This window comes from Lepus europaeus, chromosome 12 (assembly GCF_033115175.1).
Source record: "Lepus europaeus isolate LE1 chromosome 12, mLepTim1.pri, whole genome shotgun sequence".
NCBI classification, from domain to species: Eukaryota; Metazoa; Chordata; class Mammalia; order Lagomorpha; family Leporidae; genus Lepus; species Lepus europaeus.
In genome coordinates this window covers 6,091,451-6,117,392 of record NC_084838.1, presented here as the reverse complement: position 1 = coordinate 6,117,392, position 25,942 = coordinate 6,091,451, and the positions used below count along the sequence as shown (strand labels likewise).

The following is a 25,942-nucleotide window of genomic DNA, read 5'->3' as shown; positions in this document are numbered from 1 at the left end:
GCCACTCTGAGAAGCAGTTCCTGGTGAAGCGACGGAGCATTTGCAAACTGAAGGGCTGTGCCTCTCCTCCCACACCGCCCCTTCCACGTGTCCGTTCTGGCCCTCCTCTCCCCTTCCTCAACACCAGTGGTCAGGTCTTGGGGCTCGGGCTCCTGCCTTGCACTTCCTGTCTTCCCTTCTCCCCCAGGGACCTACAAGCTCCTTAAGACCGAGCTGCGAAAGGAAGGCTTTGACCCAGCTGTCGTGAAAGACCCGCTGTTCTACCTGGACGCCCGCCAGGGCCGCTACGTCCCCCTGGACCGACAGGCCCACACCCGCATCCAGGCCGGGGAGGAGAAGCTGTGATTTGCCCCCCACGTCCCTCTGAGGGTCCTGGGCAATGCCAGACCAAAGCAAGCCGGGCCTGGCCCCTCCCCCCACAACTGCCAAGTGACTCACTGCCGCCCGCCCCGCGGAGGTCTTCTGTGAAAGCCGCCTGTCCAGGCTCGCCTCCTGGGCGGGGGGGCCTCGGGGCTCCGGGCTGAGCAGGACCCCTCAGGATGATGTCTTGAGTCAGGCAGGGCAGGGGGAGGGGTCGCCAGGCTCCCCGAGAGCAGGGAGCTTGTCAGTGGGGCCAAGACTCAGGAAGCCAGCAGGCTGGGCTCGGGCACTGGCTGGCACCGATGGGTGAAGAGCGTCCTGACCCAGAGCTGCTCCGCTTCACTCCGGCCTGCTCACACCTCGGGGGCGGGGCCGCAGAGGAGGACCCTGTGTGGCCCCCACGCCCCACCTGCAGCAGGAAGTCAGGACACAGCACCCCATGTCTCCCCACTCCCCCATCCTCCTCAGGCAGGGCCTTCTGTCCCTAGGTCCGTCTGTCACTGTCTCTGTCCCAGTCCCTGCCTGGCTGAGAGGAGGATGGGTGGGGTAGGGGGAGGGCTCAGGGGCCAATAAACTCCGCCTTGACTCTGCCCAGCCTGTGCCTGCCCTCTGGCCTGTGCACCCACCTGCCATTCATGTGTCCCCTGGACTCAGGGATGGGCAGGGAGCTGGCCTGACCCCTGTGCTGGCTCAGCTGGGCAGTTCCCTGGGAGCTTCAGGGTTCACACCAGCTTTGTCACTTAGCAGCTTGTGGCCGAGGGCATGTGACTGTCTCCTCACCAGTGAAATGGGACTAATCGGCTAAGGCTTCAGAATCCAGAGGGAGCCATTAGGAGGAAGGGGGTGTCGGGAGGCTTTGAGGGCCACCCGTTGTCTGCCTGTGGGGTCTCTTCCCAATTGTTGAGGGCCCTGTGGCAGCTCACAGAGCCGCACTCCCAGAGTGGGGCACTTAGCGGGCTCTTGGGCCCCATGGCAGGAGTGGCACCCAGGCTGGACCAGGAAGGAGTTCCAGAACAGCCCACGGCAGTGGGCAGTGTGTCGCAGGCTTCTTTTATTGTTGAATGCTACCATGAGTCTTTGAGGCAAGTTTTATAAACAGGCTTTTGAAGGAAAGAACCAGAATTGGAGATTTTGAGTCACATGGCCAAAGTCACAAAGCAAGCAGTGGGGGCTGGAATGCAAACCCACGCCCTGCGCCCTTCCTGCAGCACCACCCTGCCTGCTGGACGCTTGCCTCTGGGCTGGACACGGCCACACCCAGGCGCAGCAGCTGACAGCTGAGGAGGAAGGGGGCCAGGCCAAGAAATCTGGGTGCACGCTGAGGGGGGTGACCTTTGAAAGTGCAGTCAGGTTTCTCTCGGGGGAACGAGGCCTTGGGAAGCTGTGCTGAAGGCAGTGTGAGGGAGACAGGACTGGTGGCCATGGCCAGCAGAGGGCGCGCAGTGCTCGGAAAACCCAGTCCTGGCCCAGAGCTCAGCTGAGGAAAGAGCCAAGTCCCACCTCACCCCAAGCAGGTACCCCTGTGGGGGGGTCAAGTCACTGCTGCTTTGTGTCTTTAACCTTCAGTAAGGAGCCCTTGCGAGGGATGGAGCCCCCAGGGCGCAGCCCTCCCTTCTCCGGGGCCCAGCAGTCAGCAGGAGGCTGTGGACTAGGACAAGCCCGCAGGATTCAAGTCCCAGCTCCTACCCTGGAATCCCTGTGACCTGGGGCCGCAGTCCGCTCAGCGGTCGGCAGTGTAAGAGAAAGGGTGAGATCCCGGGCTGGGCTGTTGGCCGCCGCCACGCCCTGCCACCCACCCGATGGAGAGGGACTGGGGGCCTGTGGCCCTGGGGCTCTCGGGTCTGTGTCTGAGCACGAACACCAGCTGCGGGCCTGACATGTATCTAGCGCCCCACAGCTTAGCGAGCCTCTGACCGTGTGTACCGAGCAGCCCAGCAAAGGCTGGGACCTGACCTCCTGGGGCAGGGTGGGAGGGAAGAGCGTCCCGGGGGAGCCCTGAGAGCTGAAGGCTGCGTGGCCAGAGCTGCAGGGGTCACTTCTGTGCTCGTCCCGGAGCCAGGAGGAGCGGGCTGTTGCTGTGGCTTCCTGGTCACTGCTTTTGCAGCAGGCTGAGTGGTCGGGGGAAGGGCGTGTGTGTGTGTGGAGGCAAGAGGGAACTGCGCCATCGGTGGCCCCCACTCGCGCACCCCCAGACCGGGAACCTTGCGTCCCTCCACTCTGACCGACCAATGGCCGCCCTGTCTGGAGCACGTCCTGCCCTGGACACAGTGCTCTGGGCTGGAGTTTGTGAAGCGCTCGAACACGGAGCTGATGGGTTTTCTGCCCCTTTCCACAGACCACAGAGCCTGGGAGGCAAGTGCCCCTCCTGGGCCCTGCTGCAAGCCGCCCGCCACGCCCGGGGAGGCTGGAAGGGGCCAGCCGCCCGGGACAGGCAAGTGGCTGCGCAGGCCGCGGCGTGCAGTATCACTTTCAGTCCCTGGGAAGGTTAAATACCTCCAGGGGCCCGGGGAGGCGGCGGCCGGCGGAGCAGCAAACCAGCGACTTTCAAAGGGGCCTGAATGCGGGCCGGACCCTCCCGCGAGGAGGGGGCTGTTTCCTCCGCGCCTAATGATATTCTGCGCTCAGCCCTCCCGTTTGGCGGCAGTTTAACCCGAGCCAGGGCGGATTTCTTTCTCACTGATCTCAGCTTGACACCCAATTAGCACAAGAAAGGGAGGAGGAAGCCTGCGAGAGGCGCCTCCCAGCCTCCCGGGGTGCGCGAGGGGCGCAGGCGGGAAGACAAAGGGCAGCGGGCAGGGGGCACCCGCGCCCTCGCCTCCCCCACCGGTCGGGCCATTGTCCCCGAGGAGCTTCGGAGAGGACGGAGGGCTGCCCGCGGGCTGGCCAGCCTGCTGGAGAGGACGAGGAGGGGCCCACGCCGTTAGGAGTGGATCTGAGGGGAAGGCATTTGGTTGAGCCTAGTCCCAGGGGAGGCAGGGAGGGTCCTGAAGATTCTAAAAGCAGGGGTCGAGGTGTGATGCGTAGGGGGTCCTTGGACAAGCCACCCATTTTGAGCCTCAGTTTTCTCATCTGAGAAATGGGGTTAATACTGGCCCCTGAGAGGAATGAGGGAATGGCTGTAAAGCCCCCGGCAGGCACAACGTGGGCACTCATAGTCTGTGAGTGAGTGGCAGTTAGGCTGCAGCCCCGGCTCCCCCTCCATAGCACAGGGCACACTGTGCTGTCTGTCCACGGTCTTTAGGAGCCCCAGGAGGGCTGGGTTGTGCACCTTTGTGTTCCCAGCATCAGCAGTGCCTGGCGCTTGCCAGGTGCTCTGTGAGTGTGGAACAGGTGAAGCTCCTCCACTTCCCGGTGCTCTGGGCCAGCTCTGGGAGGGCAGCAGTTCCCAGGGCTGGGGGACCAGAGGCTGGAAGGGTCCTGGATGCTCCGCAGGCCTGTGTCTCGGTTGGTGGAGGGAAGCCATGGAACGGCCTTGGGCAGGGACGCAGAAGCCCTCGTTCGCTTGTTCACTCAGTGAGCACTCAGACCCTGCAGTGTGCAGACTTCTCACTACTGAGCTAAGAGCCCCCGGAGGAATCAGACGGGGCCATTTGGTCCCAAACTGGCCCTAGAGTTGGGGAAAGTGGCTGCCATACACAGCATGGTGATGTAGGGCCTCTGCATTTACGAAGGACGCCTCCGAGGACCAGGGCAGTGCGTCCAAGGGGCTGCACAGTGAAGCCAGGGCCAAAGGAAGGGAGGGGGAGGCGAGGGCAGGAAGGCGTGGCAGGACGCGGGGCTGCAAAATCAGATGATGAGGGAGACACTAAACTTGGTGAGCAGGTGTGGGAGGGAGATAATCGAGGACAGCCTCCCGCCTGGTGTTTCGGGACACAGAGGAGCTGTGGAGAACTCATTCAGTTCTCACTACAACCATGTGAGGCCGGGCTGCGGTCCTCCCATCTTACACAGCTGGGGGACAGGGCGTCTGCTGAGTGGTTAAGATGCCGCTTGGGACTCCTGCATCCCCTGCCAGATTGCTGGGGTTCAGTCCCGGCTCCGCTGTTGACCCCAGCTCCTGCTAATGTGCACCGTGGGAGGCACAGGTGATGGCTCAAGCACTCGGTCCCGACCACCCACGCGGGAGACCAGACTGGGTTCCTGGCCTTGGCCTGGCAGAGCCCTGGCCGCTGGGGGTATTTGGAGCGTGAACCGGTGGTGGGGAAATCTCTCCCTATCTCTGCCCTTCAAATAAATAAAAATTACGTAAGAAGACGTAGCTAGAAGTGGTGGGACCTGGATGTGAAGGTGGCGCTAACCACCAGGCTACACCACCATCCTCTACCAGTGCTGAGTTCCATTTTGGAAGTGTTGCTGTTTGGAGGCTCAGGGCGTCCTCTTCACCTCGCCCCATTTTTGCTGTGGGCTTTTGCAAGAGGCTCCAGTGTCTCCATCTCCCCTCCTCCTCTCCCATTCTGCATACTGCGACCAGAAGAGACAGCAAGGACGCAAGCCCTAGAGCCGCTGTGTGCGGCTTCCCGGGAGCATCAGCAAGGAGCGGGATCGGAAGTGGAGCAGCCGGCACGCAGACGGGATGCCGGCTTAGCCCGCGGCCCCGCAGAGCCTGCCGCCGGTACCCTAGAGCAGGGAGGCCTGATAATGCCGGTCCTCCCACCGCTGCCACAGGCCGAGATGCTTACTTGCCCGGGCCCTGGGCCACTTTCCAGTCTCGTCCCTTACCCGGCCTCCTGCCACCTCTCCGGGTGCCCCAGCGCCCCCTGCCCTCCCTGGCTCGCTCCGGGCGCTCCTCCCGCCTCACATCCACCCTGTGACTCGGGGCGGCCTTCTCTTTGAAGCTCCTGCTTCTCCAGGTCTCCACGGCCCTCGGCCTGCGGCTCGACGCGGCCTAGCGTGGGTGTCACCACGTCTTGGCCGCCGGCCCGCGCCCACCCCCGGCACCCCCACTTCCACAAAGCCGGGCGCACGGAGGTGCGGTCAGCACATCCGGACCGGCGTGGCAACGCCGGAGACAGGGAGCCGACGGCTCAGGAGAGCGGCCTCCGGGCCCGAGCTGGGGGTCACTTACAAGTCCAGTCACCCGAGTGGACGGGCCCGCCCAGCGATATCCCGACCGAAGAGATCTGTAACTAACACCAGACAGTAAAGCAGCTCAGAGTCGCGTCGCAAAGACGTCGGAGGCTCTCCCCCGCCTAGTCGTGGTGCGGTACAAGCCGCTTCCCACACTGGGTCTCTGAGCCCGATCCCTAACGCGCCGGGGGACACCAACTCCCAAACTCCCCCAGCACCCGGTGACCTACCCCTGTCGCCCCGCCCCCTCCATCCCGTCCTCCAATAGCTGGGGAGAGTGGATTCCCAGGGCACCGCCTCTTCCGCCTACGACTCGGCTAGGCGGGCGGAAGTGAGCGGGCGCGCCGGAAGTGGAGGGGCGTTTCCAACGAGCTCGGCTTCCTCAACATGGCAGCGCCCTTGTCAGTGGAGGTGGAGTTCGGGTGAGTCACAGAGTTGGGGCGCCGTAGGGAAGGGTTGAGGCTGTCGGGCCCGGGACTCACCGCCCTTTGCCTTGGGGTCCGACACGGCCGAGTCGCCGAGGCCCCCGGCGCCTGCTGGGATCTGCGCCGCTTGCCTCAGTCGCAGAGGCTCGGTCTCCCTTGGCGACGAGGCCGTATGTCCGAGAATAGAGGCGCACACGCGGGCAGCGAGGTGCGCCCCGCGTCCTCCTCGGTGTTCTGAGGCCTGCGGGCTCGTGGCGCCGCGGGTTTCTTCTTGAGCCTCGCGTTTCGGACCGGGCCCATCTGGCTGGCGTCGGAGTCCCCAGGACCTGGACCGCCTCCGCTCCCTGGTTTCCCCCGCGGCAGTTTCCGCTCACGCGTCTCGTGCCTTGTGCCCCTGGGCCATGTGGCGAGTCCCTAGGGGTTTTACAGATACCTCAGTGTCTTCCATCCCAGACTCGCCGAGTGCCTTCTGCAGATCTTGACGGGGGTGAAGACAGGGCTGACACTGGTGTGCACCAGCCGACAGGTGCAGGGATGGGGACCAGCGAAGGAGCAGGCCTGAGGCACAGCCTCGCCCTTACCGCACTCTGAAGGATTGTCATATGGTTTCCTGGCTTTTTTTTTTTTTTTTTAAGATTTATTTATTGGAAAGTCAGTTACACAGAGAGGAGAGGCAGATTGAGAGAGAGAGAGAGAGAGGTCTTCCATCTGTTGGTTCACTCCCCAGTTGGCTGCAACGGCCGGAGCTGTGCCAATCCGGAGCCAGGAGCCAGGAACTTCTTCCGGGTCTCCCACATGGGTGCAGGGGCCCAACGACTTGGGCCGTCTTCCACTGCTTTCCCAGGCCACAGCAGAGAGCTGGATCAGAAGTGGAGCAGCCGGGACTCGAACCGGCACCATATGGGGATGCCGGCACTGCAGGTGGTGGCCTTACCCGTTACACCACAGCATCGGCTCCCTGTCATATGGTTTCTTTCTTTTATTTTTAATTAATTTATTTATTGCTTGAAAGGCAGAGTTATAGAGAGAGGGAGAAACAGAGAGATCTTCCATCTGCTAATTCACTTTCCAAATGGCTGCAACAGCCAGGGTTAGGCCAGGCCAAAGCCAGGAGCCAGGAGCTGCATCCAGGTCTTCCATGTGGGTGCAGGGGTCCAATCAGTGGGACCATCTTCGCTGCTTTCCCAGACACACTAGCAGGGAGCTGGATCGGAAGTAGAGCAGCCAGGACTCAAACTAGCACCCATGTGGATACCAGGTTTGTAGGCAGCAGCTTATCCTGCTATACCACGACACCAGCTGCATCATATGGTTTGAAAACTAAGACAAACTGCAAAGCTTAGCAAGAACATAAATAAACCAAAACCCTGAAGGAGAGACAGACTAAACGTGTGTGTACGTGGGGATAAACAAACCGAAGGCTGTGTGAAAGGAGTCTGGAACGGGAGTCGCCCTGTCCAAATGCCTTTCCTCCCATTGGCTGCCCCTGGTTCTCTCCTGTTTCGCCTTCATTGGGCAGTTCATTCACCAGTCACTTACGGAGTGCCTGCCATGTGCCAGGCAGTGAGCCAGACACCGAGGACACAAAGATAAATGGAACTCTGTCCGTGCCCTGCAGTGTTCAGCGTGTCCGTGCCTTGGAAGGGCACAGGCGCGTGAATGGTGAGTGCATTTTAATTGGCGACGTTGTCTGGCCGCTTGGATTCAGCTGCACTGTATGGGTCTGGCCTCCTGACTATTGCGCCCCGCTGACCCTTGGCCCAGCTCTGCCCCTCAAAGACTGGAGTTCTAGGAGGCCGCCTGCTGCCTTGGCAGGGCCTCCCTGGAGCGGGAAGGCAGAGAGCAGGCTGCCAGTGCCAGGTTTGCTTCCAGCCGGCTTGCCTTCCTCTCACTGAGTTAGCCACGGGATGTGTTCTTCAGCGTGATTCCTGTCTGCCGGGTGCTGCGCTGGCAGTGGTGGGGAAGTCCTGCGAGAAGGACACGGCCCTGGCCCTTGGCAGCTGGCACACCAGTGTGATTGCCCCCTTTCTGGCCGGGCCACCTCTCATCTCAGCCTCTTACTCCCAAGAGCAATAGTGAGCCCAGCAAGACGGGACAGCATCTCTCCACCCACACACAGAGGGCTGCTGGGGAGGCGAGACTGTCCAGGGTGCGTGGCAGGCCCAGGCCCCCTCTCTGACCTGTCTTCCATCTGTGCCGTGCTTTGCCCTTCAGACTTACCAAGTGGCCGTGCCCGCCGTTCTCCTGTGTCCCTGAGGGTCCCCCCGATTCTGGAAGCGTCTGGATTAGGACCTTGCTTCCAGCCCACGAGCAGATGTTAGCAGATCAGCTCCTCAGATGTGTAGAGCTTCCAGGTCTCCCACACGTCCCCCCGCTCGCCAGGACCCGTTTCCCCCACCCTTTGGCCTCCTGGACTGGCCCAAGCAGGACATTTTCTCAGGTTGCACAGGACTCAGCGTATGTAGCGCCTGTGTGTTTTGGGTCCCTGCAGCCCAGGCTGCGGAAGCTCAGATGTGAAATTATCCCTGTCCCATCTGTTTGCCTCCTTGAGTTGTGGAGACATTGGCAGAGGGAAGGATTGCCATTGAGGTCTGAGAAGAAGTGGGAGAAACGGGCGTTTCTCTTCATTCCACAAATGTTTGTTGAGTACCTACTTTAGCCCTCCTTTAGGCAAAGCATCCTAGCAGGTGGATGGCTGGGAAGGGGGTTGTGGGGGAGGGGTGGAAGTAAACAAATACACATATGTGGTATTAAAGGGTGAAGATAAACTAGAAAGCAAAGGCAGTTTGGAGAGTGCACCTGTCACAGGATTCAGCAGACATGTCCACCAGGGACTGGTGTGAAGGAAGCTGGATTCTCTGAGTCGCTTCTGAATAGCAAATGCCTCCAAGACTGACTTCCTGAAGGGTCTGGCTGTGGGTCTCTTGGGGCCACCTGTTTGCGTCCCTGAATGACTGTAGAGGCTAGGCGTGTACCTTCCCCCACTCCAGATGTGGTGTTAGCAGATGGCTGTCCCCTCCCGGAGGAGTCTGGGAAACTAGCGGTGATGGATCACTCTCTGAACCAGACTGGTTCTCCCGTCATCTGCTCGCCAAGGGAAAAACAGGCTCGGCCTCCGAGCCTGGCACCACCAGGTCTGGCCTCCGTTGGTTGTTTGCCTGGATCCCAGTGTCTCCAGTTCCCACCCCTCTTCTCTGACTCCCAACTCCTGCGCCCCTTGCCGGTCACCCTCCCCCAGCCCAGCTGCCGCATGCGCCAGCCCCCACCCTGGAGAAAACTAGGCTGTTGGAAGAGGATAAATGGACGCTCTGTGCGGGCCTGCAGCTGAGATGGCCCTGTGCGCGGCCACAGATGGGCCTCCTCGCCCCTCCACGTTCCTGCACCAACAAAGTGTGACCTTGTTTGGATGACAGTCGCCCCATGTTTCCCCGTGACAATGCTTGCCTTGCCTTTGCCTCCCAGGGAGCTGTCCCAGGCCATCTCTGTTCCCTGAAATTGGGGAAGGGTGGTGGGATGGGAGCCTTTTAAGGCCTTCTCAGTTACAGACCCATGTGAGGGCTGAGGGGAATCAGGACACAGAGGAAGCCGCGGTGCGGGCCACCGAAAGGGCCCAGGTGCCCACACCGGAAGCCCTGGCTTCTGGCCGTGGCTGCAAACATGTCTGCCGGCCCGCCCTTCCCTTGGCCAGGCCCTGGTGCACAGAAATGACTCAGACTGCCCTCAAGGGGCTTTCTGACCCATGAGGAGTCCTCTGTGTCCTGCCAAGGCATCGGGGGCTGAAGCAGAACCAGTTAAATGAAAATCCTAGTTCAGCCACCGCCTGTCTGACCTTGAACAAGTCACTTAGCTTTTCTAGGCCCCAGTCTGCTTCTCAGTCAGAAGCAGTTGATCCTGGGGTCCACACTGTGGCACAGTAGGTTAATCCTCCTCCTGCAGTGCCAGCATCCCATATGGGCACCGGTTCGTGTCCCGGCTGCTCCTCTTCTGATCCAGCTCTCTGCTATGGCCTTGGAAAGCAGCAGAGGATGGCCCAAATGTTTGGGGTCCTGTGCCCACGTGGGTAGTCCAGAGGAAGCTCCTGACTCCTGGCTTCAGATCAGCCCAACCCCAACCGTTGTGGCCATTTGGGAAGTAATCCAGCACATGGAGAACCTCTTTCTGCCTCTCCCTCTCTCTATCTGTAACCCCGCCTCTCAAAGAAATAAATATTTCTTTTTAAAAAAAAAAAGAGTTGATTCTGTCTGCCTCCCTCCCTCCTTCTCTGAGGAGCCCTGAGGACGAGACAAGGTGAGGAGCATCTTCTGAGGGTGAGGTAACGTGAGCAGTTGTCCATACTCCGTGCTGAGCCTAGGGGACTCTTGGCTTCCAGCACTGCAGAGTGCCCCCAGGCCAGTAGCAGGTGGCATGGACAGGGCATTTCAAACCCTCGCCTGGCCAGAGGAAACCTTGATATGCACGGGGTCTCCAGAGTGCCACACAAGGGCTTCTCGACATGTTTGCAGAGGGAAAGACCAGACTTGAGAAGGTGGGCCCACACGCCCAGGGTCTCCACCTTGCAGCCAGCAGCTCCCAGGTCTGCCCTGCACCTGTGTGCTCAGCTGCCCCTCGGGAGGGCAGACAGGGCAGAGTCTGCACGTGTGGGCATTCCCTTGTTACATCCTGCTCTGCTGCATCAGGAAGTGATACCCTGTACCCCAGTGCACTGGTACCCAGGTGATCCGGAAGCTTGGTCTGTGCGTCCCTTGGGCTTCTGCTGCCGGCCAACTTGAGTTCCCGTCTACGGCTGCCCCGCCGTTTGCAGGAGCTCGCCTGGCGGAGCTCACCTTTCTCTCTGCCCTCCTTTGCAGGGGCGGCGCAGAGCTCCTGTTTGACGGCGTCAAGAAGCATCAGGTGACCTTGCCTGGACAGGAGGAGCCCTGTGAGTACTGCCTTTCTGAGGCTCAGCCCCGTTCCGGTGGGGATGGGCTGGGGTTCCCTGGCCAAGGGGAGGGAGGAAGAGAAGACGTCAGGTTTCTCTCCAGTCAGCCAGCTTCATGGAAGGAAGTGGTGTAACTTAGAACTGTCTCATCCTTCCATGAGGGGTCTTACTCAGACAAGAGGTGTTTCTCTCTCTGCTTACTTGGTTTTTAATTTTTTGAAAGACAGAGAGGAAGTGACAGAGACAGCCAGAGATCTCCCAGATGCCCACAGTAGCCAAGGCTGGCCACGCGGGAGCCTAGAACTCAAGCTGGGCCTCTCGTGTGGGTGGCAAGGACTTGAGCACCTGAGCCATCATTGTCGCCTTCCTGGGAAGCTGCAGCGGGAGCCAGGCTGGGCCCCAGACCCAGCTACCTCAGGGTGAAATGTGGGGGCCCGAGTGGCCTCCTAATGCTGCACCAGATGCCTGCCCTCCAGACAAGGCGGAATCCCCTTAGAGCTTCAGGCCATGTCCTCACCTTTCTGAGCTGTTCTCGTCTGGGCTGCCGGCATCGTCGTCCCGCCTCTCCGACTTGCTAAGAGGGAGAAACAAGGTAGACCGTGCGCCTCTGTCATCGCATCTCCATCACAGCAGAGAGATTCTCGTGCAGGTGGTGGCCTTCCCTGAGAGGGGGTGGCACTCCTGGGCTCACCTCATGTTCGGGGAATTTCGATTAGGGGAAAGGCATCCAGCCAAAATGGTCGGAGGAGGGAGGCGAACTTAGGGAAATGGATTTTCCCCCACTGGTTCATACAAATATCTGTTCATCTTTCCTGAACAGATATATTCTGAGGCCTTGCTGTGTGGCAGGCCGTGTGCTAGTCGGTGGGGAGACAGATGGGAGCAGGAGCTGGTCCTTGCGTTCCAGGTAGGAGGTGTTCTGAAGGGGTTGACCTGCAGGTCCAGGGGGAACTAGTACAGCCTCAGGACGGGCTGGACATGGCAGCTGTGGAGGCCTCGCGCAGCCCTTGCAGTGGCACAGGGACGGGAGCCCAGTGTCCACCTGTGGCTGAGGAGCAGGGGAGGTGAGCAGTAGGAGGTGATCAAGGGAGATTCAACAGAATTTTGCAGCTGGACGCACGTGTGCCAAGAATCAAGTGCGGTTACCCAGATTCACTGGCTGCGTGGCTGCTCCAGCCCTCCCTTGGGTGTGTGTGCCATGTGCAGAGGCTGGGGAGCAGGACACTGCTCACCTTCAGCGGGGGCAGATATGCGGCTGGGGTTAAATAGCATGCTGATGGATTGCGTGTCCCTGTGGGGCCGGGGGAAGCCCCAGGGGTGGTAAAGGTGACTGTTTCTTAGTTTGACAGATGGCCAAGCAGCCTTGGCAGCCTTGGAAGGGAGCAAGGGGCTCCTAGAAGAAGGCTCTCAAAGATTCAGCCTCGAAGACTTCACCTGGAAGTCTATTAAAAAATTATTTCCCTTCAGTTTGCTTGGCGTGATACTCTGCACAATGTCATAATTCCTGCCCCTTCTCCCTCATTCACTGACTGCACACTCAGCGAGTGCCAAGTACAGTAGTGGTTTCTTCTTTCATGCAGTTGGCAAATGGTTTTTGAGCGCCTCCTTTGTGCAAGGCTGTACTAGTTGCTGGGTGTTCAGTGATGAGCAAACAGATGTGGGTTTGCCTTAGTAGAATTAACAGTGTGATGGAACTGAAGCCAGGAAATAAACAAGAAAACAAATGTATAAGCGTAGTATTACGACTTGTCATGATTGGCGTAAGGAAAACAAAAGGGGCTTTGAATGGGACTAACAGGTGGTCAGGCAAGGCCTCTTTAAGGCCGTGACATTGAGGCTAAGGCCTGAAGAGTGAATGGAGCCAGCCTAAGAAATAGCAGAGGGAGAGCAGGGATGCTTGGAGGCCTGTCCCAAGCAAGTGGACAGCACTTGGCAAGGCCTCAGGGGATAAAATGTCTCGGGTGGTTGAGGAACTGAAGGAAGTCCAGGGTCCTGGGGGCACAGGCCGGTTCTGGAGTGGGAGGCAGAGTTTCGGTTTGTTGTGCTCCTAGGAGGGAGGTACTATTAGTAGTCCCACCTTACAGAGTACAAACTGGGCCAGTCTTGGGTAGCAGGTTATCTGCTGCCTGCAACGCCAGCATCCCTTATGGACACCCATTTGAGTCCCAGCTGCTCCAGTTCCAGTCCAGCTCCCTGCTTATAGTCTGGGAAAAGCAGTGAAAGATGGCCGAAGTGGTTGGGCCCCTGCCGCCCGTGGGGGAGACTCAGAAGAAGCTCCTGGATCCTGGTTTCAGCCTGGCCCAGCCCTGGTGGTTGCTACCATTTGGGGAGTAAACCAGCAGATGGAAGACCTCTCTCTCTCTCTCTCTCTCTAACTCTGCCTTTCAAATAAATAAATAATAAATCTTTTTAAACAATTAAAAAGTTGGAAACCCAGACTCAGATGCCAGGGGTCTCTCCCTCAGTCTCTCAGCTATACAAATGGCAGCACTGGGGTTCAGAACCAGATTTCAGGGTCTCCAGAGCGCTGGGAGTGTGCCACTAAGCCAGCAGGGTTTGTCCCAGGAGCACCTGGAGTCACTGACGCCTCAACCTCCAATCCATTTGCCAAGTTTTACACCTTCATCCATTTGTACCTTCAGAGGCCACTTACTTCAGTTCTTATAGTGACCCCAACAAATAAGTTTTTAAAGATTTATTTATTTATTTGAAATGCAGAATTACCAGAGGCAGAGGGGAGGGGCTACCATACGCTGGTTCACTTCACAGTTGGCCACCACAATGGCTGGAGCTTGGCCGATCTGAAGCCAGGAGCCAGGAGCTTCTGGGTCTCCCACGTGGGTGCAGGGTCCCAAGCACTTGGGCCATCTTCCACTGCTTTCCCAGGCCACAGCAGAGAGCTGGATCGGAAGTGGAGCAGCCAAGACTTGACTGCTGTAGCCACCAAGCTGGTTGGCAGCTGCCACACCTCATCCTGGCACATGTGAGCCCACCAGGAGTGTAGGCCCCCAGTGCTGCTGGGAAAGTCTTAGTGTCCCTTCAAGCCTTGCCCTGATCTGTCATCTGGCAGCCTTCCCGGCCCACGGCTGCCGCTTGGCCAAACAGGTCTTGCAGATTCCAGCTGAGACAACAGCAGCCCTAAGGTTGTGGATTGTGACGGTGGCACAAACCAGGGGACGCGTGGATCTCTGAGCCAGGAGAGGACTTCCACCCCAGCCAGCCTGGGGGAAGGGGGTGCATGAATCAGGCCAAAGCCCTGGCCGTGTGCAGTTACAGTCAGTGATCTCCTTGGGCCTCCTTGTTCCCCATGTGCAAAATGGGAGGTTCTTTGTTGAGCTGGTTATCAGTTGAACGTCCACAGTTTGGAAAAGGCACTTCCACACTTCAGTACATAGGATTCCACGCAGCAGGTCACACTGATCCAAAAGAGGCTAGGCACGGGGCTGGGGGTGCTGATGGAACAGGTCATGTCCTCGGTTGCAAGGGTTGTTAGGGAGGGCAACTGCCAGCTCTGGGCGCTGTGGCTGCAGGAGCTGGCTTTTGTGACTCAGGACCCCTTCCACTCCAGACTCCGAACCCCCGGCCGCCTCACCTTTCCCTGCCCCACTATTGTGCCCCCTTCTCCTGTTTCATTCACATTCAAGGGTGGCTGGTGAGGGAGGGCCTGAGCCTAGCTGAGCTCCTGGGCACTTTAAACTGCTTAGCATGCATTTCACAGCCTCGCTGGGGCCAGCTGTTCCTTTCTCTGCTTTCGGAGCCTGTTTGCTGATCCCTTCCCCACCTCCCTCCTCTCCCCTCACCCCTCCCAGTCCCTGTGCAAAATTGCTTTTGAAAAGATCCACTTTCTGCTTAATTAAACAATGAGGAGCGTCCCCTCGCACATCTGTAAACCTCCTTCTGAGGCCAGTTTAGCCCACAAACTGCTCCATTCTCACCCCATTCACTTGTAAATGGAGCCTCTGATGTTCCCTCCACCCGCCCTTCCCTTTTACTCCCCCCTTCCAGCTCTTTCTTCTCCCTTTCAGTTGAGGCCTGGGGTGGGCTCCCAGAAGAGCCCTGCCTTGGAGCCTGGTGGGCTTGGTGGGGACTGGAGCAGTTTGACCTGTGGAGGAGATTTGGGGGTCAGTCTCTTCAAGTCTGAAGGGCTGTCGTGCGGAAGAGGGGACTCATTTGTTGGCCTGGTCCCTTTGGACCCAAGGCCCAGTGGGTGGGAGTGACAGGAAGGCAGGCTACAGCTTGTGAAAAGTGCAGGGAAGTTGACCACCTGCACCCGAGGTGTTCGAGAGAGGCCGCTACTGCCAGCATTCAGAGACGACTTTGAGATTGTTCCCTCTCAGCCCCTCAGAGCTGGGGTTCGCACCCTTGCGGGCCTTTCCAGAGGGGCGGACGAGGACTGGTCTGCGTGTAGGTGCTGTCAGAGCTGGCGTGCGGGTGCCCCTCGCAGCAGCCTCTGGGACCGTGTTCTGGCAGGGTGTACGGCTCTGAGCATGTCTGGTGGCATCTCTGCTGGGCCTGCTGCTAGCATTCGCCTGAATTCTAGGAGCTGTCTTTTGGGTGTGGATTGTTCTCATTTGTCAGAGGATAGATGACACCAAGACTTAGAGAGATGGAGTGACTTCCTGCACAAGGCCAGCTAACACACAGTCTGGGCCCCTCTGGCTCCAAAATTGGAACTCTTAGCCACTCCCCTGCAGAGCAACAGCTCTTGTCCCTTGCTCGTCCCCTGATGGGCAGACCAGGTCTCAAGCTTTCTGCGCTGGAAACTTTGCCTTAGGGTACCCACCACCCTCCTCTGGTGCCAGGTGCCCATGGACAGTCTGGACTTCAGCACCCAGAGCTTTGGAATGCGATTCCTTCCATCTAGGTTGTCCTGGGAGCACTGACTAACCCTGAATAGCCTAAGAATCTGGAACACCTTAAATGAAGGAAGAGCAGTGTCTGGGACCCCCTCACCACTCCTATTCCTCCCAGCCTTTCCTGGCTTCTGATAGGAAGGTGTTAGAACCCACAGAAAACCCCAGCTGGTCTTGGCACTGCCAGATTATTGGTTGACCACACCCCACTCTCCAAAGCCGAGGTGCCTGGCACATCAGAGGGTGCAGACGCGACCAGTTCTTCCTTTGGGTCCCAGGCTCATTGCTGGTACAGTGCCAGGAGCTTTGTGTGGGTCCTCTTATTTCACCCACACCACAACCTGGTGAGGTGTCCTTACCACCCCATCCTATAAACAGGGAAGCCGAGGTTCAGAGAATTCCTGTCCCAGGGCCTTGTAGCTAGAAGTTGGAGTAAGACCGAAGGCCAGACTGACTCCAGAGTCCATGCTCCTAACCTGTTCCTCCCTTCCAGCCCCCTTCCCTCTGCGTGTGTGTGTGGGGTAGATTTTGTTTAAGATTTATTTATTTATTTGAAAAGCAGAGTTGCAGAGAGATCTTCCATCCTCTGGTTCACTCCTCAAATGGCCACAACAGCCAGAGATGGGCGGTTCAGAGCCAGGAGTCAGGAGCTTTTTAGGAATCTCCCACGTGGGTGCAGAGGCCCAAGCACTTGGGCCATCTTCCACTGCCTTCCCAGGCCATAGCAGGGAGCTGGATCAGAAGTGGAGCAGCTGGGACTTGAATTGCCACCCATAGGAGATGCCGGCATCGCAGGCCGTGACTTGACCCGCTACGCCACAACACCGGCCCCCCACAGTTGTGTTCTGAGTGTGTGGTTCTGGACCCTCAGACCCACTCTGGTAATGGCAATGGCAGTGGTGATGCCGTACCCTTGAGCCAGTCTCGCTGTGCTTGGTGAGGCAGGGAAATGTGGGAGCTCAAGGGCACCTTGGTAAAGACCACACCCCTGGGGTTCTTGAGAAAGAAGCCCCTTCCAGAGCAGGCCCCACCTGCTGTGGCCCAATCCAGAGCCCAGCCTCTCGCCTTTGTTCTGCTACCTTGAACTTGCCACTTCATCCTGCCTTAGGTCTTCCCATATGCTCTTCCATCTGGCCCCGCCCCCGCCCCGCCCCCACCCACCCTTCAGGCCCACAGAAAGACCTCTCCTGAATCCAGACAAAGGAGGCCGCGTTCATCACAGTCAGTTCAATAAGTATGTCTGACTCTGCTGGCCTCGTGGCTCTATGAGGGTAGGCTGTGTCCATCTCACTCGCCACCATCTCCCCAGCACATAGTAGTTGGTCAGTAAATATTTGTCTCGTGAATAATGGCATGGAATCCCAGGAGAGAGGCCAGCCACCCTCTGTAAGAGTGGGAAGACCGGAGAACACTTCAGAAAGGTGACAGTGACATTCCCCAGCCCCCATCTATTCCAGAGCCATCCCCAAGCCACCAGCCCCTGACTCTGCTTAACCCTTCCTCCTCCCCTGGGCGCCTTTGGAAGCCGACCATCTGGCTTGGAGCCTATTTGCATATTGTCTGGGCCTCAGCAAGCCTAGCAAGATGTCCCTGGGGGTATGTTTCAGGCCAGGCCTGCGAAGTGGTCCTTGTAGCCTGTGAAGGGAGCCCTGAGTTCCACCTCTCCCCACCCCCAGATCCAGGCATGGGGGAACAATATGGGTGGTGATGTGGTAGCATCACCATGGTAACAGGCTATCAAAAATGTGGGCAGGCCTGGGATGAGGGGCGGGCAGAGGAGGGAGGGAGTGACCTCAGCAAATAAGAGCATCATGATAAATGAGCTAGCACTGGGCGGCAGACTCATCCCCCAGCAGACCCCCCGGGACTCCGTGACGGTGCCATCACGTGGATGACCCCAAGGTGACCACCGGCCCTCCCCCGCCCCAAGCCTATCCAGAGTGGAGCAGAAGTACTCTCCCTTTTGAGGGAGCCAGGGTTGTTCCCCAGCTGAGTCCCGGTTCTGTACGGGCCAGCCAGGGCTGTGGAGGTGCAGCCAGTGGGCCTGAGGACAGCCACTGCCCGGTTCCTCTCGCCGCCTCCACACACACAGGCACAGCCTGCCTGCCAGGGCTGGCTGATGGATGTGTCAGACCCCGGCAGCTCATCGAGCGGCCACAAGATGTATGGGCTGGCGGCCCACCAGACAGTGCCAAGATGGAGGCCGAGGGGATTCGGAGCCAAAGGGAAGCCGCTGAAAACCGGGCCTCAGGGAGGAGCAGCCAGGAGTCCAAACAGACTGCAGCTGGTTGGAGGCAGCATTCTCCCTGTCCCCTGCCTGCTCCAGGACCTGCTTTGTTTAAAAGAAGGACTGAGATTGAAAGGCCGCTGGCCCAGGCCATGGACTCTGCCTCTGGCCTGTGCTGTGTTAACGTACAGTCCAGGGACGTTGGCCCAGAGCAGAGTGGACCAGTCCACCCAGAGCATAGCCTTCCTGCAGTCCAGTGAGTCTTCAGACCCTGGCCAAGGCCAGAGCTAGGGGTATGGGGCCCGATGGCGGCAGAGCCAGATTTCCCCACATCCAGGCACTCCCTCCCTTGCCTGGACTTGAGGTAGGACAGCCCAAGATGGTGACTCCCTCCTGGCTTCTCAGAGACCAGTTGTCATTCTAGGACCTTCAGCCTTCACTCATTCGGAGAGGAGAGAGGAGATCCCAACAGCCTCAGGGGAATGGTCAGAGGAGTGGGTAGTGGAGAGCCCCTGCTCCTAAGAAAGCAGAGGTGACCCTGGGGACAGGTGGCACCGAGCCACCACTCGCCCCAGAACCCCGAGGAGGCCAAGCAGGAGAGGCCCTTCCAACCCTGAAGCAAGTCGGCCTCCCACGGCCAGGGGGCCGCAGGGCTCTGGAAGCAGGCAGCCCGGAACAGCGATTTGTCAGCTCCCTTCTCTCCCTCTGCCAGAGGAAATGAACTGATGCTATCAGCTCAGCGATTGTTTTCTCCCTCACAAAGGGAAATACATGCAGACCCCTCTGAGAGTGAAGCCCAGTCCTCCATCTGGGACTGGCTGGAGAGATAAAGACTCCAGGGGCTCTGTGGAGCCCCCAGAAGCCTGGCCAGGGCTGTTTCAACCCATCTTCCATGACTCGTGGGTGTGGATCTGCCCTGAAGCCCCCTCTCACTGTCGGCCCTGAAGCCCCTGCCACAGGACCTGCCAGGTGGTGCCAGGGGCTGCTTTCTCCAGAGACCTCACCGGCAGGTCACTGGCCTCTCCTAATCCATTTCCTGACTTGAGGAATCCACAGGCTCGTGGAGTATCCCAGCCTGCTCTAGAAGAGGCCCTCTGGGTCCCACGTTCACTTCCCTTTGGGCTAGGCAAGGATTTCAAGGGCCGGGAATCATTTGGTTTGTGGGGTTTGTTCTCTCTCTCTCTCTCTGATTTATTTATTTATGTTTTTACAGAGAGAGAGAGAAATCTTCCATCTGCTGCTCCACTCCCCAGATGGCCACAATGGGCAGGGTTGGACCAAGCTGAAGCCAGGAGCCTGGAATTCCAACCAGGTCTCCCACATGGGTGGCAGGGACCCAAATACTTGGGCCATCTTCCGCTGCTTTTTCTAGGCCATTAGCAGGGAGCTGAATTGGAAGTGGAGCAGCCAGGACATGAACTGGTGCCCATACGGGATGCCGGCATCAAAGGCTGGGAGTATGGGGCCCAGACCAGGGCAGAGCCAGCTTTTCCCGCATCCAGGCAACCCTTGTTTGTGTGGGGTTTTTTTTGTTTTTTATATCCAGTCTTAATTATTTATTTGAGAGAGACAGACAGAGAACTCACTCCCATCTGCTGGGTCACTCCCAAATGCCTGCAGTGGCTGGAGCTGGGTAGAAGCTGAGGTCACGATCTGGCACTCCAGGGCTGGCACTGTGGCTTAGTGGGTAAAGCCACCACCTGCACTGCCAGCATCCCATACCGGCACCAGTTCAAGTCCTTGCTGCCCCACTTCCGATCCAGCTGTGGCCTGGGAAAGTAGTAGAAGATGGCCTAAGTCCTTAGGCCCCTGCACCCATGTGGGAGACCCAGAGGAAGCTCCTGGCTCCTGGCTCCTGGCTCCTGGCTTAGGATTGGCACGGCTCCAGCCATTGCAGCCATGGCCATTGGAGAATAAACCATCAGATGGAAGCCCCCACTCACCTCTCTGCCTCTGCTTCTCTGTAACTCTGCCTTTCAAATAAATAAATAAATATTTAAAAAGAAAAAAAGATCTGGGACTCCCACGTAAGTGACAGGGATCCAGTTACTTGAGCTGTCACCACTGCCTCCCAGGGCGCACTGCCAGGAAGCTAGACTCAGGAGCTGGAGCTGAGGCTTGAACCCAGCACTCTGATGTGGGGTGCCAGCGTCTTAGCCACTAGGCCAGATGCCCGCCCAGCATTTTTGTTTGACAGCAGTGTGTTCTGTGCCTTTTTCTCCAGGGGACATCCGGAACCTCCTTGTCTGGATCAAGAAGAATTTGCTAAAAGAGCGGCCAGAGTTGTTCATCCAGGGAGACAGCGTGTGAGTCCCCCCCCCTCACCTGAAGAGGGAGGGATGTCTGAGCCCTGTCCCGGGTTCAGTCTCAGCCTCTCTGAGTCCTGGTTTCCCCTCTGCCCTCCCGACTCCTCAGGACAGAGCTGCTTTCCACTCTGCCTGGGGCCGATTTCCAGTCCTCCGGCTGCCACGCCGGACTGCTTGAGGGGAGAGGACCTGGTGCATTGCCGGTTGCCACGCCGGACTGCTAGGGAGGAGAGGACCTGGTGCCTTGCCGGCTGCCACGCCGGACTGCTAGGGGGGAGAGGACCTGGTGCCTTGCCGGCTGCCACGCCGGACTGCTAGGGAGGAGAGGACCTGGTGCCTTGCCGGCTGCCACGCCGGACTGCTAGGGAGGAGAGGACCTGGTGCATTGCCAGCTGCCACGCCGGACTGCTAGGGAGGAGAGGACCTGGTGCATTCCCGGTTGCCACGCCGGACTGCTAGGGAGAAGAGGACCTGGTGCATTGCCGGCTGCCACGCCGGACTGCTAGGGAGGAGAGGACCTGGTGCATTCCCGGTTGCCACGCCGGACTGCTAGGGAGGAGAGGACCTGGTGCATTGCCGGCTGCCACGCCGGACTGCTAGAGGGGAGAGGACCTGGTGCATTGCCGGCTGCCACGCCGGACTGCTAGAGGGGAGAGGACCTGGTGCATTGCCGGCTGCCACGCCGGACTGCTAGAGGGGAGAGGACCTGGTGCATTTGCCAGAACGCTCAGACTGTGCTTTCTGGTTGCCACAGACTTGCCGTGGAACCTTAGGCCAACTACTTTGTTCCTGCAGGCCTGAGTTCCTCTTTCTATGTAGAAAACACTAAGAAAAAGATGGCTACCCAAGGTCCCTATTGTGCGTCAGCTATCTAGGACGGCACTGTCCCTTGGAGCTTGCTGTGATGACAGAGATGTTCTTCATCTGTGCTGTCCGCTGTACTAGCTGCTAGCTGCATGAGGCTTTTGAGCCCTTGAATTGTGGCTGGTGTGGCCAAGGGACTAAATAATCCGTTTTCCCCGCTACCACCAGCCCCTTTGGGATTTTCCTCTCTGGGAAGCTCCCCGCTCCGTGCCGCTCTGGCTGGAGATCTTTGACTTTAATAAACCTTGCTTTTTAAATCTAAAAATAAGAATAATATAATAATCCATTTTATTCCACTCTAATTTAAATAGCCACATGTAATTAGTAGGTCCTGTGTGGGACAGCACAGGTCTAGGATTTCAGGTCATATGTGCAGACATGTACATGTGTGTGGGTACACATACAAGTGCTGAGAACACCCTAGAGAGGCCCAAGCCTTCTGTACCTGTCCCAGGCTCAACCCGTCTCCTAGCAAAGGACCAGCTCCATGTTCCAAGAAGTCACTTTTTTTTTTAAAGATTTTTATATATATGTGTGTGTGTGTGTATGAAGATTTTATTTATTTATTTGAGAGGTAGAATTACAGACTCAGAGTGAGAGACAGAGAGAAAACTCTTCCTTCCGCTGGTTCACTCCCCAAATAGCCGCAATGTCTCGAGCCAGGCTGATCCAGAGCCAGGAGCCAGGAGCTTCTTTCAGGTCTCCCACGTGGGTGGAGGGGCCCAAATACATGGGCCATCTTCTACTGCTTTCCCAGGTCATAGCAGAAAGCTGGATCGGAAGTGGAGCAGCTGGGACTCGAAACAGCGCACATATGGGATGCTGGCACCACAGGCAAAGGATTAACCCACTGCGCCACAGTGCCGGCCCCAAGATTTATTTATTTTTATTTGAGAAACAGAGTTATAGACAGAGGGAGGGAAAGACAGAGAGAAAAGTCTTCCATTTGCTGGCTCACTCCCCAAATGTCCACAATGGCCAGAGCTGGGCCAGTCCAAAGTCAGGAGCCAGGAGCTTCTTCCAGGTCTTCCACATGGGTGCTAGGGCCCAAGCACTTGGGCCATCATCCACTGCTTTCCTAGACCATTAGCAGGGAGCTAGATTGGAAGTGCAGCATCTGGGACCCGAACCCACATATGGGATGCTGGTGCCGCAGGTGGAGGCTTAACCTGCTACACCACAGAACCGGCCCCAGTCACTTTACTTTAATCCAGGCCAACCTCCCTTGTCAAAGACATGGGCAGCACCACTGTGAGCCTAGTTTAAGTGCCTTGAAGCGCAAGTCACCACCAGGCCCTTGGGGGCTAGGACCTCCATCCCACCCCTGGTCCAGGTCATTGAGCAGCAGGTGTGGAGGGCGTCCCCAAGGGCAGCGGTGTTTCCGGGGTCACCCCCAGGAGGCGGCAGTTGGAGCTGCCGACGTTGGTGTTCCTTGCCTCGCCGGGTGGGACTGCTCTCAGCATTCTGGTGCACAGTCCTACTGGCAACCTTCCCTGACCCCAGAAAGCCAAGATAGCCTCCTGTCCAGGATGGGCGTGTGGGAAGCCTGCAAGCCCAAGTGTGCTTCCTCCCAGGGCACAGGAGAGCAGGATTAGAACTGGAAAAGTACTGCTAGGTCCGTGACAGTGTAACAGGCCCGTCCGTCACCCATCTCCTGTCAGTTCTCCTGTGGCAGACCTGGGGGCCAGCCGCTGTAGCTGAACCATGTTCTCAGCTGGGAGATTGATGTTCAGTGGAACAAACTGACTTCCTGAGGTCTGGGGGCGGTGCTGGCGTTTGCACCCACTTCCTGCAAGACCTTTTTGTTTAGTTATCTTGAAGGCAGAGAGTCGGAGATCTTCTGTCCGCTGGTTCACTCACCAAGGGTGCACAACAGTTGAGACTGGGCTAGGCCAAAGCCAGGAGTCAGGAACTCCATCCTGCTCACCTGTGTGGTCATCTGCTGCCTCCCAGGGTGGGCACTAGCAAGAATTTGGATTTGGAAGTGCATCTGGGACTGGAGCCCACACACTCTACATGGGATGGGGAGTGGGTCTCCCAAGCAGTGTCAACCATTGTGCCAAATGCTGACCCCCTCCTGAGTGACGCTCACCAGACTCAGCGGGGGAAGCTGCTACCACACCCTGCTGCCTCCCTCCCTGCTACTCACTGCCATCTTTCCTCCAGGCGGCCAGGAATTCTGGTGCTGATTAACGATGCCGACTGGGAGCTGCTGGTCAGTATGTCGGGGACCTCCTCCCCCAGGCCCTGCCCTTGCTGCTTCAGTAGGAAAGTGTCAGGTCACCCCTCAGGCAGAGAGTGTGGCTGATAATCCTCTGGCTCACTCTGGTCCCCAAACGAAGGCTACTCAAGTCTCACACCCAAAGGGAGAAGGGGATCTGTAGCTCCTCTACCCTGGGATGTGCAAGTTGATGGGGGGAGTAGCCAGCCTTCCTGTTGTCCTCTGCCAACATCTGGGGAGAAACTGGGAACATGTCGTGATGGTCTCCTGCCCCTCTCTCTCCTGCCCCAGGGTGAGCTGGACTACCAGCTGCAGGACCAGGACAACATCCTCTTCATCTCCACGCTGCATGGCGGCTGAGGACCCCTCTCTGAGCCTGGGCACCCCTCGGGGGGCAGGGAGGGAACAAGCAGATGTCCCCTTGGGCCCTGCTTCCAGGTCTCCCTGTCACCCTTGGCTGCCTTCTTCCCTGCCCTATCCCCCAAGCTCCCTCCAGGCAGGGAAAAGAGGCCAGGTGCTAAAAATGAGCCTTTCTCAGGCACGTGAGCAGGGAAAGGCAGACAGGCGCCCGCGCGGAGCACTCCTCCTTCCAGCAGCTGAGGTGGGGGAGGTATCTCTCTGGGGTGTCAGATGTAAAACAGCCCCCACAGCCAGGTGACCGGCTGCCTCCATTCCTGTCTCGTACACACCGAGTGCGGCTGCCAAGGCGCTCCAGCTCCTGGGCTGCAGTGGCTTCCTGGGGAAGATGAATGGACCTGGATGGCTGATGGGAGGCCCCTCCCTTCTCAAAGATTGGAGGAGTCTCCGCCTCAGTTTCCCCATCTGGACAGCCGAGGACTCTGCCTGTTCCCCACTGGTGTCATTATGGAACCCCAGCTGGGGTCCCCTATTCAGTGCTAACCCCTCCCCCCCACCCAGCAGCTGCTCTCCCAGGCAGATCCCTCCTCCTGCTCCCCCCACCCCCAGCCCTTGACCCTGGCTGGCCTCCCCCCTACACATAGGCCACCAGATGGGCTCCTGAGACTCTCCCCAGGCTCCCTACAGCTCATTCTGCTGCGGCTGGAAAGGGGGAGGGAGCCTGACCTTGGCCTGACAGACAGGGGCTGGACTGGGGAGAGCTTCCTTTTAACAACTGATACTTGTAGCATTTGAAAGCTGGGAGATGCTTGATGGCACAGATGTAGACCTTATCTCCCCTCTCACCCTCTGTGGGGAGCAGGCAGCACCTGGTAGGCAGTGTTCTGCCCTTCCTCCCTCCATCCCCTCTGGAAGTCTTGGAGCCTCAGTGCTTACAACAGCTGCCCTTGGGCAAATAAAAGACTAGCCTTGCTTGGGCCACCCATTACCCCCAGCCCTGGTCTTGTGTTCAGTTTCTGTCTTCAGGGCTCTCTCAGCTTCCCTTCACCCAGGAGGGGATGAGGGAGTCGAATTCAGACTGTCTGGGAAGGGGTGATCTGGTAAGACCGTCTGGAGGTAGCAGGGCTGTGTGTGTGACCAGCCTGGGGCCCAGGATTCGTCCCCACCCATCTGTGCAAGAACAGGCTTTGTCCCACCCCATGGCCCAGGATGGGGGTGGCCTAGACAGTGCTGTGAACCCTCTGCCTTCCCCTGACTGGAGAGGAGCTTTGTGTGCCAGACCCCAGGGAAGAATGAGAGACCCCAGGAAAGAACAAGAGTGCTGGCGTCACCCCACCCAGAACACTGCTCCTCACTGTCAGCAGTTTGAGAATTTCTCACTCTGCGGAGTGAAAGGGCCGAATGGTTGTTCTGACAGGTTTTGGGGGTGGGGTGAGGGGGTACCTCATTCTCTTAGCATCTGGATGATACCCTGGCTTGTGGGCGTTTCTCCAGCCCTGCTGTGGGTGGAGGCTTTCTGGCCATGTGTATGAGTGGTAGCAGCCACGTTGGGCTTAGGGGTAGGAACTGGTCTGGGTGCAAATTAAGGCCAGCTAGGCTCCCAGAGCTGTCCAGAGAGGCTGTGTGACCAACCCTCAGTGCTGAGGTCAAGGTCTCCGTTTTAGGGAACAGAACAAGGGACTGGGAATGACCCCTAGAGCCTCACTTTCAGAGGGTCGGGCTGTCTTGGTTCTTGTAACCTGGAGATCCCTCCCGGCCTCCTGTCCCCTGAGCTGCAGGAGTGGCCCAGTGGCCCAGCCAGGATTCCAGATCCTGAAGGCTGGGTTCTAGGACTCCTTCTGCTGCCTACACAGGTCAGAGTGATAGGTGCAGGGTATTGCTGCCACCACTACACCCCAGTTAATGCTGACATGTGGAGCAGGAGTACCTGCTGGGAGAAACCTGCCCTCCACAGGGTGGAGATGGGAGCACCAGGATGGAAATTGGCCAGGGCCAAGGCACTCCATGCTATTTTGGGTCATTTTTAGCCCAGAGCCAGAAAGGGGTCAGAGATGTGTCTCAGCCCCAGCAACTCCCAATTGTCCCCCTCCCAAGCAACTCCTGACCCTCACTTTTGAGGAAATAAATGAATAAATAAACCCCACCATCTCCGATGATTTTTCTTTAATGAAAAGGATTCATTTGTCCAAGTTCTATTTCCAAAGCCCAGGCGTGGCAGGAGCGCACCATTCCCAGGCTTCTCCGACTGCAGCGGTTGGAGGAGGCTCAGCCCATGCGCCCGTCCGGAGGGGCTTGCGGGAGGGGTAGATGGTTTGTTCGGGATTTAGAGGTTGGTTTAGAGATT

General features: G+C 58.3%; 2 protein-coding genes across 4 annotated transcripts in view; both read left to right on the top strand.

Moving 5' to 3' along the window:
• The window catches only part of SLC27A4 (solute carrier family 27 member 4), a 30,844-nt gene extending 29,893 nt beyond the window's left edge, over nt 1-951 (top strand). For all 3 annotated transcript variants that reach the window (XM_062207453.1, XM_062207454.1, XM_062207455.1), the window contains one exon: nt 188-951. In XM_062207453.1, the coding sequence (XP_062063437.1) occupies nt 188-345 (158 nt within the window). In that variant the 3' untranslated portion in view covers nt 346-951. The remainder of the gene's footprint in view (nt 1-187) is intronic.
• Nucleotides 952-5,763: 4,812 nt separating this feature from the next.
• Nucleotides 5,764-24,592, top strand: URM1 (ubiquitin related modifier 1). The gene is made up of 5 exons (XM_062207452.1): nt 5,764-5,849; nt 10,700-10,770; nt 20,075-20,156; nt 23,187-23,235; nt 23,533-24,592. The coding sequence occupies exons 1-5, from the start codon at nt 5,815-5,817 to the stop codon at nt 23,599-23,601; spliced, it is 306 nt and encodes a 101-aa protein (XP_062063436.1). The 5' UTR covers nt 5,764-5,814; the 3' UTR covers nt 23,602-24,592.
• Nucleotides 24,593-25,942: the final 1,350 nt, after the last annotated feature.